Source organism: Zonotrichia leucophrys, chromosome Z, assembly GCF_028769735.1.
Source record: "Zonotrichia leucophrys gambelii isolate GWCS_2022_RI chromosome Z, RI_Zleu_2.0, whole genome shotgun sequence".
NCBI classification, from domain to species: domain Eukaryota; kingdom Metazoa; phylum Chordata; class Aves; order Passeriformes; family Passerellidae; genus Zonotrichia; species Zonotrichia leucophrys.
Window position 1 is genome coordinate 15,337,530 of NC_088200.1, and position 14,589 is coordinate 15,352,118.

Sequence of the window (14,589 nt, forward strand, 5' to 3'; positions counted from 1 at the left end):
ACTCTGCGCTAGTATTTGCTTTCTCCCTGTCTTATCCATTGTCTTACAAAATATTCTAAAAAGTTGAAGAAAACACCAAAACTTTGTTAGACACTTTTTTGGTGGTCTGAATTGTGCTATGCAAGGACTTGGTTTAACTGGTTTAAAATCAATTGGACATCACCTGATTCAGAATGGTGGATTGACTCATGTGAGGTACTGTGGAATTAGCTGTGATTTGTTGTTTAAAGGTAAAACAGTATGGCTTTGCTCTTGTAAAGGATTTGTATGGGTGTATCTATCAACATAAAATTAGACTGTTTGAATTGAGTGAAGCAGACTGAATGTGATTTGACTGAAAACTTCCTCTATCTGTTAGATGACTTTTGCTGTCATGGGCATTGCATTTTTGTATTTTCTTTTGATGTGGGATCACTTAGGTTGGAAAACATCTCTCAGATCATTAAATCCAACCATTAGCCTGTACTGCCAAGTCCACCAATAATCCATGCCCTTAAGTGCCACATCTACATGTCTTTTAAATACCTTCAGGGATGATGTCTCTGCCACTGCCTTGGGCAGCCTGTTCCAGTGCTGGATAACCCTTTCAGTGAAGAAATTTTTCCTAATGTCCAAACTAAACCAAACCTCCCCTACCTCAGCTTGTGTCCATTTCTTCTTGTCCTGTCAGTATTTTTGCCTGGGAGAAGACCCTGAATCCCCCCTGGCTACACCCTCCTTACAGGCAGCTGTAGAGAGCAATAATGTTCCCTTTGAGCCTTCTTTTCTCAGGGTTGAAAACTCTCAGCTTCTTCCCATCTGACTTGTGCTACAGACCCTTTCCGAGCTCTCGTGCTCTCTGGACACACACCAGCACCTCAGGGTTTTTCCTGTAGTGAGGGGCCCAAAACTGACCACAGGATTGAGGTGTGGCTTCACACCTACCCTGCCCAGCACAGGGGAATGGTCGCTGCCCTGGAGTGCTGCCATGCAAGCCATGAGCAGACAGTTTATCCAGGAGAGTGCTGTGTCAAAGCAAACTGTGGCAGACAAGATTCACAGCCTTTCACTTATTCCACCACACAGGTCGTCTGGTCATGGGAGGAGACCAGGTTGGTCAAGCAGGACAGGCCTTTCACAAACCTGTGTTGGCTGGGCCGTACTCCTGGTTGTCCTGTATGTAACAACACTTGAGATTATCTGCTCCATACCCTTATTCAGGACCAAGGTCTGATGACAGGCCTGTAGTTTCCTGGATCTTCCTTCAAGCCTTTTGTGTAGATGAACATCATATGTATCATTCAGTCAACTGGAAATGCCCCTGTTAGCAAGTAGGACTGCTTGTAAATAAAGGAAAGTGGCTTGGTGAGCACTTCCACGAGCTCTCTCAGGGCCCATGGATCCCATTTTGCTTTGTGGACTTGTGGGTCCGAAGTGGTGCAGTGGGTCACTGACTGTTCCCCTTTAGATTATAAAGGACTTTATTCTTCTCCCTGTCCCTGTCTTCCAGTTCAGTGGGCTGGGTAGCTGGGGGGCAGCCAGTCTTGCTGCTGAAGACTGAGGCAAGGAAGGCATTTACTGGTCTTTAATGAGACTGTGTGAACAGTTTATTTCAAAGCAAGAGCTTGTGGTTAAAGAATTTACTATGTCTGGAAGGTATGATAAGGCTGTCAGTGAGGAAGATCAGGTGTCCCTAAAATGGGATGTCGCCTGAAGGCTCAGAGAGTCTCTTGCAGCCATTGAAGGGAAAGATAAACCCACTAATTTTAACAATGACATGAAAAGGTGAACCAAGAGAAACTGACATCTGCATTAGGAATTTGAGCTGAAAGATGGTGAGATGAGAGAGAGGGAGCTCCTTTTCCAGAAGTCTGTGTCCTCTACCCCTGTCTTTTGCCAACAGGGAAAATAATGTAAAATGATTCTATAAAAAGCTATTAATTTTTTTTTCCTTTACTGTGCTGAAGAATATTTGGGTGTTTGGAAGAGGGATTAGACAGTAGAGGGGGGAGCAAACCAAATGGATTCATGGATATGGAAGTGTAGATATTTGAGTACAATCCTCAGGCATTAAATGTGCTAACTAAGTAGTAGAACCATTGCCGTCCAAGTTATTTGTCATAAGTGGGAGTTAAATGAACAGGCCTGTGTGTAGGAATAGTTTTAGCTTTCAGCTGTATTTATACATCCGTTGGAATTAGAAAATTTAAGCCACAGTATCATGTGTGTCTAGAGAATAATACTGAATTAAAGGGTGGTGAAGTCATCAAAGTGAGTAGAAGTGTTTTATGCACTAGTGTAGTATTTTAATGAGTAGCTCAGCTAATCACTTAATGTGAGGGTGATGTGCCACCACCTGGGATGTGTCCTTGCTTCTAAATTCCATTTAGTGTAATTCAGTGTGTTGTCATCTTGCAATTGCAAGCTCTGAAGATAAGCTGTGGTTTTACATGGCATTATTCAGCATCCTTTTATAGCTGGAACTTTTATAGCTACTACAGATAATAAAATTGGCAAGGCCTTGTTTTTGAACACATACCTCTTGTGTAACTTACATGGCTACTTCTGTGCATGCTGGGACTTCTGCAATGGTTTGGGTCTCCCTTCTCATCCTGGTGGCCTCACTGTTTTCTGAGAAGTCAGTTTGCAGCACCTGTACTCCTTAATTACCTCTGCTTCTAGACTTAAGTACAGCATGGAGTAAAATATTACTACAAATGGTTTTGGACATTTTAAAGAATATTTTTTATGGAGCAGTATGCTTAATCAAACTTGTTTCTTCTTTGTTTTGTTGTTGCTACGGCTGCTTCATGCAGGAGAAACAGGTTAGCAGTAGGTCTGTGATTTGTAAGGGCTTTCAGCTTTTAGTGGGATGGTAGTGTGATGGGTTGGTTGATCCTGGCTGACGCCAGGTTCCCCTCCAAAGCCCTGGGACTCCCCATCTTGACTGGTGAGACAAAACATGAGGAAAGGGTCATGAATTAAGGACAGGGAGAGGTCACTCCGTATTACTACCATGGGCAAAAGAGACTGAACTTTGGGAAATAGGTTGAATTTATTACTAATCAAATCAGGCTAGGAAAATGAGAAGTAAAACCTACATCTTTCCTAACTGTTTTATCCTTCCTTGGCCTAACTGCACTTACAATTTTCTCCCTCCTTCCCCCAGCCGTTCAAGAGGACCAGAGTAGGGGTTATAGTCAGTTCATCATGCCTTGTTTCTGCTGCTACTTCATCACATATTTTCACTCTGTCTCCAGCCCTACTTGTTTCTTCTCAATGACATTTTTTTTCTCCTTCTTACGTTATTCCAGAGGGGCTGCTGCCATCACTGACTGTCTTAGCCTTGGCCAGTGTGGGTCCATCTTGGGTGCTGGCTTACATTGGCTCTGTAAGATATGAGGGAAAGTTCTAGTAGCTTCTCAGAGAAGCTGCCTTTGTAGCCCCCCAACTCTCAAAACCTAGCCATGCCAACCCAGGATAAACAAAATAAAATACAGATATTATTTATGGGCTTTCATTTTAACAGTGGCAGCTGTGTTAGCAGCAGTCTTTACTGTACCAAGTTTACTTTGTTCTTCAGTACTGCAAGCTTTGGTTTCTCAAAGGTGGTATTTCTACAAATAAACATATTTATTTCCCACTGGAGTAAAGATTAGTTGAAGTGTTTTATACTGCCAGCCTTGATATCCTTTGTTAATATTAATTGAAGTCTAAATGTCTGTCAAATGTCTGTCTAAACATAATGTGGATCATGTTGCTTTTTTCTATTCTAAAGTTTTTATAACTGTTAAAAGAGTCAGCCTTCTGTTTCATGTCAGTAGCAGGAATTCAATTTTCCGAGTGCTCTTACTAACTTAGAATTACTGAGCATCACCAATGAGCATCAGACTGTCACCTATTCTCATGTTTAGAATTACACTTTTGCAGGAAATGTCAGATGCCAAATAACCACTTACTATTCAGTGCTTTCTTTCTGCTTGACTGAGGGAGATGGTATTTTTTGAGTGCTAATTGCAAGCACATCCTGGTCCTGCACATGCTTTCACCAGTACGGACAAGAACTGCAGAGATAAAGCAGGCAGTGATTGTTTGCTCTTCTGTCTGCTGTGTTTAACTGGCTGCCTAATGAAAAGCAGACACTGACTCTGCTAATGGCCAAGCAAAGGCCTGCGGGAAAATGGGGTTCACGCACAGTCCTTCAATACCCAGGAGTCTTGTGTAAGAGATTGCAAGTTTCTCATAGCTAGAAAAAGAGTAGAATGATAAATCTTGCAAGCATGTACAGAGCATCATGAATTTGACCCCCTCCTCTTACTCAAAATCTTCTTCATCAAGGGGTCTTGTTGGAATAAACATATTTAAAACTGCTGGGGTAAGCCATGCCCTATAACAAGGGAATACAGTTCATGGTTGTTATTCTCGACAGTTCGTTGTCTTGTCTGTTCCAAAGCCCACCTAATGAACAAAGTTCTTTTAGCTACCATTATAGTTCAATGCTTCATTATTCCTTCTTTTTTTTTTTTTCCAAACCCTCTATGCCATCCCTTTTCCTTGGCTAAACAGTACTAGTAGTTTCCTTGAATGTTTTCATGTTTGCTAGACTTCTGAGCTTTCCTATAGACACTCTCCAGTATTTTCACATTTTCTTGAGATAATTACTTGAGATGGGCAGTAGTACTTCTATTTACTACTTGATGTCCTCAGGATCAGTGGGAGGACTTTTTCACGATTTGCAGTCTGTACTCCTGTGTAGGTATAATGCCACGACTACCATTTCTTAGTATTGGATCACATGTTGATTTAAGTTCATTTGTGCTGACAGGGTACCTTCATGTGAACTCTTGACAGACCCTCTTTTTATATTTATTAATAAACAACAGTGTTTTTATGAAAGGGATGAATGTAATACATGCTGTGGCAATTTATGGTCTTGCTATAAAGTTACAGTTTATTCTTTTTTTTGCCAGCTGCTATAGTGGTCAAAACCTTGGGGTATAAAAGGCTAATTTTGTGCTTCAGTTCTCTTCTATGACAGTGATTTACTCTGCTAATTTACATCCCATGCCCCCTTACGGCAAGACTTGATCTTTTAATACCTTTATGACTCTTCTTACCAGTTCAGTTAAAAAACAGAAAATAAAAAGAAAGGTTTCCCATCCATTTCATTATGGGAATGAAAGCACTTATAAAATGACTTGCAAATAACACTGAGCTAATTTGTAATTCTTTAGGTGTGCCATCTCAGAAGCACTTCTGAAATTCAGTCTATGAGATGTGTACTTAGGATATATTCTATTGTTGGTTATGCTAATATGACTTACTAATATTGTCAGTTCTTGTGGGATGTAGGCTTTTTTTGTTATTGTCTCTGACTAATCAAGCAGGAGGCAAGTGTGTTATAATACATGCTAATACTTTTCTGTCTTTTACAAGACGTTTTGATAATAAAATATTTCTGTCTCTAAAATAAGATTACACGTGACAAATTTATTTTTTCTTTCTTTACAGATATTTTCCAATTTATCTCTGAATGAGCGTTGCCTTTCAGTGTCATTAGTCTGTAAATATTGGCGTGACCTCTGTTTAGATTTTCAGTTTTGGAAGCAACTGGATCTCAGCAGTCGTCAGCAGGTATGAAGATATCATTGTGGAATAATTGTTTTCATGACTCTGAATTTGTTCTTGGAACTTGTACTTTTGACCAGGGGTAAACAAAAGAAACACATAAAATGGTAGTTGCATGTATTTTTCTGCTATTCGCTGAAAATATCTGGACCCTTAGACTGGTTCCTTTAAATATAGTATATTTTGTCTGAGATCAGTTACTATATAGTGTGGGCATGAGTTCTGTTTGAAATGGGTTGCCTGTCTCAACTCTGCATCAGGCAGTCTGGAGATGTGAGATATCTTATTAATTCAAAGACAAACGTGATCATTTCTGAGGTTGCGGTAGTTGGAAGAATGGTCACATATGTGGTGCTTGCTCTGTTTGTTTTAACAAATTTTCTTTATTTTATTCTTCAGCTGGTATGGCTTCTACTCATTAGAAAAGGGACTGTGTTTGTTTTTTTGTTTTCAATGTTTTGGTTATTTTAGACTTTTAGCCAATCGTAGAATTAAATACATGTGGGTTTTATTTAGTGAGATCCCTATTAGCCTGAAATTGTCCAGGGTAACTTCTCTCCTTGGAAAGCTTTAGGGATGCCAGTATTGTTTCGCTACTGCCCTTGGGTTTCTTGATAAGTAGTGACTTGTGGGGTTTATAAACAAACTGTATCTTGACCATTTAATGAAAATACAGAGTGCAGAGAAATAGCAACTGGACAGTTGCATTCGAAGAAGGATTTTTTTTTCTTTGCAATTTGTCTTTGTGGTTTAATCCCAGACAGCAGTCAAGGCCCAGGCAACCCTGCCTCACTCCCCCACCAGTAGGGTTGAGGAGAGAACTGGAAGAATAAAAGCTACATAATGAATGAGTTTAAAGAGTTTAATAGTGAAAGCAAAATCACACACACATATACAAAATAAAAATTAAGAACAAGACAAAGAATTAATTCACTGCTTCCTATCAGCTGGCAGGAGCTCAGGCATCCCAGCAGAGCAGAACCCCATCACACTTGAGAAGACACTTCTCAATAACTTGAGAAAACAAACCCCATCACTGGAAATGTCCCTTCCTCTTTCTTCCCCTCACTGACTGACTGACTTACTTATACACTGACTGTGATGCCACATGATCGGGAATATCCCTTTGGTCAGATGGGGGTCACCTGTCCTGGCTGTGTTCCCTCCCAGCCTCTTTGCTAGTGTGGCCAAGTGAAAAGGAGAAAAAGCCTTGGCTCTGCACAATCCCTGTTTAGCTGTAGGAAAGCCAGCATGAATCCAAAACATAGTTGCATACTAGTCACAGTGAAGAAAATTCTACCCCAGGCAAAACCAGCACAGTTCTTTTCCATTTTAACACCGGCCTGATGAAAGAGCAAGAAAAAAGATCTGACTTGCTACAAATGAAAACCTTATTGAATGCAGCAAAGACTGCTCCTCAGCTATATAAGACAAAAATAAAAAAGAATTCGTGTTGCTTTCTGGCCCTCTTTGGTTAAAGCCAAATCTTGTCTGTGCCAAGTAAATTTTTCTGAATGGTCCTTTGTAGGATTGTCTTCTTTTAAGATTATTGTCATTTTGACTGACTGCAATGTGCATAGATACAAAATGGATGGAATGTGTTTTTTTACAAAAGTGATAAGAGAACTTTGCTGTCTGAGCACCCAGGGGCTGCTCTGTCAGCCATACTGGCACTGCCTGCTTGGGACTGAAGCCCCTCTGTGGCAGCGACCCAGGGAAGTGATGGATGCCCTGCTCGGCTCCCTGCACACCCCACACAGTCAGACCACTCTCCTTACTGCCTCGACTTCACGTTTGCCACAGCAGAGTCTCAGGCCTCTGGGTCCTTAAAATAATGTAATCATTGTGCAACAACAGAATAATACCTCAGGCTGGAGGAGGGGGGACCCCAGAATAGGGACCCTTGTGGTTTTATGCCCTCACAGTTTGTGCATGGGTACATCTGGGGGCTCTTGGCTGCTGCTGTATTTCCTAGTGTTCCTCACCTGGCTGCACCACAGGTCTCTGTGTCCTTTGTTTTGCAAAGGGCTGGCACTAGTTCATGGCCTTCTGCCTCTGGCTTTGCCACCCGGAGTTTGGCTGTACCCTGAGCTATTTCCACTGAGTGTATTCCTCAGCAGTTCTCCCTTTGATTAAATGGAGCATACTTGCTAACATATTAAAACCAAAAAAGAAAAGTTTCAAGACATTGAAACACTGCCCTTCCATACAGCATTACTACAAATAAGAAATATAATAGAATGAAGGCTAACACAATTTCTATAGGGCACAAATCAGTATGAAATCACATATATTTCAGTAAACAAAGGCAGTAATGTTTGGTGGCTCCAAGTTACATAGTTCTGTTATTCTACCTCCCATCTTCTCTTGCTCTACCTTCTGTTGGTTAAATGATTCCTATCCTTCTTATGTTAATTAGTCCACATACTCAGTCTTTCTGGTCTTTTGGTTTGGTGGGTTTTTTGGGTTGGTGGTCTGTGGTGTTGGTCATATCCCCTTGTCAGAATTGCCTTTTACTCAGTTGGAGTTGATTCAACACAGTTGCTAAGTTTGCTTTGTTAGTTTCTTCCTTATCTAAGAAGTTCTGCCAAATGTCATTGTGGCCTATGAATTCTGCATTCTTTGTGTCCACTGCCAGTAGTACATTACTCTCCCCAAGCTTTGTTAACCTTTCTTAAGAGCTGAGATCATTGAGGCACATCAAGTCTTAAACCTTAATAAGGCAGTTCTACCAACAAGTAATTTATCTTTCTAATACCTGGACATCACAGATAGTCTGTTCATGGCTAAAAAGAGAAGTAGTTCTGTGGCTATCCTCCTAACTCTGGAGCTCAGTCTGGTACTTGAGAACTTCTGTCAAGCTGGGCAGCCGTTTGGGATTCTTTTTGTGGTGACATAAATTCCTACAGCTGCCCGTATTTTCTGTACTTGTCCAGCTGTTGCCTCTCCCTCTGTGAACTTTATTGTAAAGCCATCTAGCTACAGTCTACATAGTATGTCATGTCAGAACTGGCTTTCCCCTCATTGACCATATTCTATCAAAACCATCAGCCCCCCCCCCACCCCTCTGAAACAAACCAATTGCAGTAAAATATTCTGCCATAGATAGTATTTGTGAAGGAGGTATAGTTTCATTTTTCTTATAGCTCATGGAAATTCATCTTACAAACAGCCATTTTTGTTCTAGTGGCATTAAAGGTTTTTATGGAAAAAGTTACATGTGAGTGTTTTTTCTTTGCAGGTCACTGATGAGCTGTTGGAAAAAATAGCCTCAAGAAGCCAGAATATTACTGAAATCAATATTTCTGATTGCCGCAATGTATCTGATACAGGAGTATGCATATTAGCAATTAAATGTCCTGGGCTCTTAAGATATACTGCCTACAGGTGTAAACAGCTGTCTGACACCTCTATTATTGCAGTTGCCTCTCAGTGTCCTCTTCTTCAGAAAGTGCATGTGGGCAATCAAGACAGACTCACTGATGAAGGACTGAAGCAGGTAAACATCCATTCCACAGATTCCTTCTGAAAACATAGTATATTTCAGCTTAGCAAGAAGAACATACCTTTTAATTGGATTTAATTAAAATTATGAAAAATCTTTTTTTTTTAAAGTTGGTGTATGGAGACTTTTTTTTGGTGCAGTAAATGCTGTTCTCTAGAGACTGCACATACTTTTTAATACCCAGGGATTGAATGATCGCTTTTGTAGTTAAATGTGCAGTTTGCCATCCTATACTTCACTTCTGTTGGATTCAATTTTCCTGAGTTTTGTTGCCATTCAAAACCTGTGTTTAAGTAACTGTTTTGCTTCATGAATGTTGAAGGTGACTAAGATCTTCATTTGTTGGATGTGCAGGAAGGTTTCATCAACTCTCAGAGAGTGTTAAAGGAGCATTTAGGAGTTAGGATAAATTAAATAAGCTGTTGAGCATAAAAGCATTGTTATCCACCTGTGCATGCAGTAAATAACTTAGTTTTTATGTGGTGCTGTTAGCTCCATTTTGTTGACTGTAGTTAGCAACTTCTTTTTGTCACATATGTAATTAGAATCTTTCTTGTTTGCATACAATGTTTCAAAGCGTGAAAAGAAAGATAATTTTTAATGGGAGGTGGAGAAGCAGAAAAAATATTTTCTCTCATCTGTTCATGTCAGTCAAATTCTGTTGGATTTTTCACTTTGATTTCATTAATTGCAGCTTGGCTCAAAATGCAGGGAATTGAAAGACATACATTTTGGGCAGTGTTACAAGATCTCAGATGAAGGAATGATCATTATAGCTAAAGGCTGTTTGAAGCTGCAAAGAATATATATGCAAGAAAACAAATTAGTAAGTACATATCATGATTTTGTTCTTCCCAAGGCATTGTTTGATTGTCAAAGCTTTCTCTTGCTCTTTATCTTTTAAAAATTTTCTTTAGAATGGCTGCTTTTTTCAAGTGAATTGCTTAAAAGTGTTTCTGTCTGGGAAAATTGCAATTCTGCAGAGATGGCACAGAAGGGGATGCAAAGTACAAGTTAAGCTAAATGCTTATTTTTAATGTGGTATTTCATGAGTAATTGTTTGGGAGGTGGTTTGTATAGGAAAACACAGTTCATATGGAATGTTTCTTTTGTTTCTAGAAGTGCAGTAAAGAGTGCAAACATCTAAAAGATTTTTTGGAGCTCGGGTTCTTGATTACAAGTGGTACACTTATATTTTCTTCAAATATGTCACTTTCTCATTAGGATGGAGTAGTGTGCCTATGCTAGTAGAAGGAAGTTGTTGAGGAGTAACAAAAAAGATTCTTGAGTCCTAATTCTAAGCAGTCTCTAAAAGGATGGTTTCTAATGCAGAGAGTGGCTTGAAAATGACTTAAGTTTTTTTCTAAATTTCATTCTATTTTTTAAAATTTATTTCTTGTAAAAAAGTAAAATTGCTTGCAGTTGAATTTTAACTGTCAGCTAACATCGTGGTTATAACCTTTGTTTCAAAAGTGCTGAATTGGAACAAATAAATTGTGTTTGTAAGAAAGCAGCATACCTTGTATTCAAGAATTAGTCAATACCTAGCTTCAAAAAAATAAAGAAATGATAATGCTCGAGATTGTTTTGCTTTTTTTTTTAATAGAAACCATTCTCAAATCAACAAAGAAAGAAAAAGGCAGCCTGGTTGTGGTTTTGATTAGAACTGTAGAAAGTTGAAAAATAGGAGACAGAGACCTAAACTGAGATTTCTGTGTAGTTTAAATGCAGAAAAAGGGCACAGCCCTCCTCTTGTGCTGAAACACAACCTTGAATCCTGTCAAAGCTAGTCTTTCTTACCTTAGTACATAAAAAACTTTAAATATGAAAAAGAAAAATGAATGATCTGAGAAGTCTGGAAGGAAAAACATCTTCCTTCCTTCTCTGGAAAGAGAATGGTAGGTTAAGTAAAATTATTTAAGCCACCTTGTTAAATTAATTAACTGTGTCTTTGAAAGGAAGAGGAAAACCTTCAAGATTTGCATAGTTGCATGTGAAAAATGACTTAATTGTAATAAAGAAACTAGTCTGTGTAAATATCTGCGTAAGTACTTGATCACTAGAAAATTTGGAGGCAATGAATTAAGTTAGCTTTCCTTGTAGATGCATCTTAGAGTTCTCATCATTGAAGTTTTTATTCTCTTTATAGTATGAAATATAACCTAAGAAGTTGTTATTGCAGTTATTATCACTTAAAGACTTTGTGGTTTTAGTATCTGAAATACCATTGAAGTTCCTGGTTGAAATGGAACATAGGAAGTACTTTAATCCTTTTTAAGGCAATTGTGAATTGTGCTCTTAACTTGCACTCTACTTGGTTACTTCATTGTTGAAAACATAACACTAATTTTTATTTGCAAATAAGGCAAAAATATTTGCTATCAAATAAATAAGAAATTTCTCTTAATTGTACCCCTTCTGATAATTTGTCTAGTGACTTACCAAAACTGAATTTTTGCCTAGTTTTTCATGAATTTGCTTTTTTTTTAAAGTATCTAATAGTACTTAAATTCCTGCCTATCCTTAATTTTTCAGAGGGAAGAAAAAGTCATGGGGCAAGCTTGGTATAGCTCTGTAAAATTAAAATTCAGATTCATAGATATGTACAAATGAAATAAGTTTTGAAGCTGTTATGAACTCCAGGGTGTTGAATCCTTAGAATAAAATAACTTCTGAACAATGCCATTAGATGAAAAAGGTGAAGGAGTGTCAGGGTCCATCCTAGTGGACAGATGACCTGATGGTTCATAGGAATGATCTCAGAGTTGGTCAGGGGTACTGACCAAAGGGTCTCTCCTTTCCAAGGGGTTAAGCCCCCCTGCCCAATGAGCTGTGTGCTGAGTTAGGGACCATGGGATGCGTCAGTCTGCTGTTGTTAGGAACACCCCATGTCCCCAGCACCCACCGGCTTCTTGTTCTGACAAAGGAATCTGATCTCCCCCAGTGAGAGACACTTGGCAAACGTGTTCTGTTTCAGATTTTTGGGGGAGAAGCCCGTACTGCTTTGCCAGTTTTGTTAATTCAGTAGCAGTGTACAGGATTTCTTTAGTAGTTTTGTACGGGTAAAGATCTTCATTATTGATATAGTTGCATTCTGTTTTACTAAGAGGTTTTATGTTATTACAGCAGTGCTTCCCACAATTTTTCATCAGGGCTAATTCTGTTTGAGAATAATTTTGATTAATGCGAGGAGTTTCTTTCTCCTCTTTTGAGGAATCAGCGTTCTGTGAATTTTTAACATGTTCCTCTCTCAGGGCAGCCCGGAACAAGTTATTTACATTTCTTTCTTCATCCAATTGTTTTTGCAAAACTTCAACTAGGTTTTGAAGGGAGTCAATGATATCATTTTCCTCACTTTTTTGCTTAAAGCGAGTTTCTATGGCTGGTGTTAGGCAGGCACCCAAGACTGAGCAGAGGATGGTTTTATTTGTGCCCAGTTTGTATTTTGTTTCATGTTGCAAAGAAAATATTCTGTCAATAACATTTTCTAAGTTAAACCAATTGCAGCTTGCCCATTCTTCTCCCCCTGGAGAAGGTGTGGCATTGTATTTAGCAAGCAGAGCATAAAATTCAGCTTTACCTTTTGCACTGAAGTTTTTAGTCATTTTGTGAGGGGACCAAAGCTACACCAGGGAGTTAAGTTACACAAATCAACACAGCCTTTCCACTGTCCCCTTGCTTCCCTGGGTAGTTGAAGAGACAGAGTCAGTCTGGGAGGCTCTGTGAGGTTGCTTCAGATTTGTCTCTTCCTTCCCAGACAGTACAGATACGCTCTCACATGAGCACACACACACAAATGTTTTATTTGTGAGGGGTCCAGAAACCTAGAACAGGGAAAAAGCCACTCAGCCTTCGCTGGGCCACCCCTTGCTCCCTGTGTAGGTGAAGGGACAATATCTGTCTAAAAGGCGCAGCTTAATTTCTTCAGGTCTGTCCCTCCCCTTTTAGACAGTCCAGGTACACAAATACAGCCATTACAGGTTCAAATTCAACTCCAGTACAACAGTAACAGGTTCAGGTTCATTCAAATCCAACAGTAACAGGTTCAGATTCAACTCAAATACAACAGTAACAGCATCAGCATCAATATCAGCATCAGGAGCAGTATCAGTGTCGGTGTCAGTTTCCCCTGTTTTTGCACTGAGAGATCTTTTGTGCCAATTCCAGAGACAGAGCACTCAATTTAGCATGAGATTTGCCTGCAAATCCCTCTGTCTACCAGAATCCTGTCCATGACGCCAATTTAATGTCAGGGTCCGTCCTAGTGGACAGATGATCTTGATGGTTCGTAGGAATGATCTCAGAGTGCAAAAACCAACATGGTACAAGGGTCTTTGCAGTGATAATCAAATCAAATGCAGTTTTATTGAAATAACTACAGCAAAAATGCGATAGAGGGATTAAGGGAGAGAAAAAGATGGAGCAAGAGAGAGGGAGAGGGGATATAGCTACCAACGCAGAGACAAAGTCCTTTGGTCCAGTCCAGCCGAGGGTCCGCCTGCTACACTGGGGAGATCTCAAAGGCTCTAGCTAACTCAGGGGTTTTTATTACTGAAAATTGTGAGGGGGGGGAAACAGGTATAATAGGGAACAGATGTAACAGGTAGTCTGTGTTCTCAGCAGTAAATGAGAGCCATTGTTTTCTTGCTCCAGTGGTCACAACCTGCAGGCAAACATCTTGCTTCGGTCAGCTTGCCTCCCCCACACACCTCCCCTGGGCCGGGGGTTTCAGTCCCAGTCCTTGGAAGGAGCAGAGGGGCCTTTTAGGAGTTTCATGTCTCAGTCCTTGATGGAGAAGCTTTTTACATCTCAGTCTGTCTGTCATGGTGGTTGTAAAACAGGTGAGGGTCTTCTGTGGGAGACCACCTGGAACTCAGGAGAAGTCCAGCCAGGCCGAGAGGTGGGACAGCTTCCAGAGCTGCTATTGCTGCAAACAGGGCATGGTGCCCTCTTCTTGGCATACAGCAAACACTCCTGTGAAAACAATAGCTTAACACTGAGCTTTCAGGTCTCAGCACCTGTGGCGTGTGACTTTTCTCCTTCAGAGCCAGATTCTAGACAGTGGGGGTCTTCTCTTCAGTGGTCTCCCAAGGACGATCATGAGGCAGATGAGGGAAAATTCTGACAGACTCTCACAAGGAGCTGCTGTGCTTTCCCTTTGCTAGGCACAAGAGACTTTCAGGTCTTGCTGGCAGTGTTGTTTTGTATGATGACCCAAGACAACTTTTAAGAGTTCTCATGCAATTGTAAAATAGAAACTTTTACATGCCAAAATAGATTAAAAATAAAAGGATTGTTTAGTTGGGGAATTGCCTTTAAAGGGAGTCATGGTTGGCAAATGGTTTGTCAAGTTCTTTGGGTTACTTTTCTCCCTTCTAAAAAAATCTCCTTAATATTTGGTGTGGCACATATTGCTTCCTGCTGCACTGATGAAGAAAGTGGTTTGGGGAGATATGTGTTGGTGTGTGTGTATTTTC

The 14,589-nt window shown here is 40.0% G+C and overlaps 1 protein-coding gene across 1 annotated transcript in view; it reads left to right on the forward strand.

The window, feature by feature from the left end:
* Positions 1-14,589, forward strand: part of FBXL17 (F-box and leucine rich repeat protein 17) — a 275,571-nt gene that overhangs the window by 9,914 nt on the left and 251,068 nt on the right. Inside the window, exons 2-4 of the mRNA XM_064736156.1 lie at positions 5,491-5,613; positions 8,849-9,106; positions 9,807-9,938. Coding sequence (XP_064592226.1) covers positions 5,491-5,613; positions 8,849-9,106; positions 9,807-9,938 — 513 coding nt within the window. The remainder of the gene's footprint in view (positions 1-5,490; positions 5,614-8,848; positions 9,107-9,806; positions 9,939-14,589) is intronic.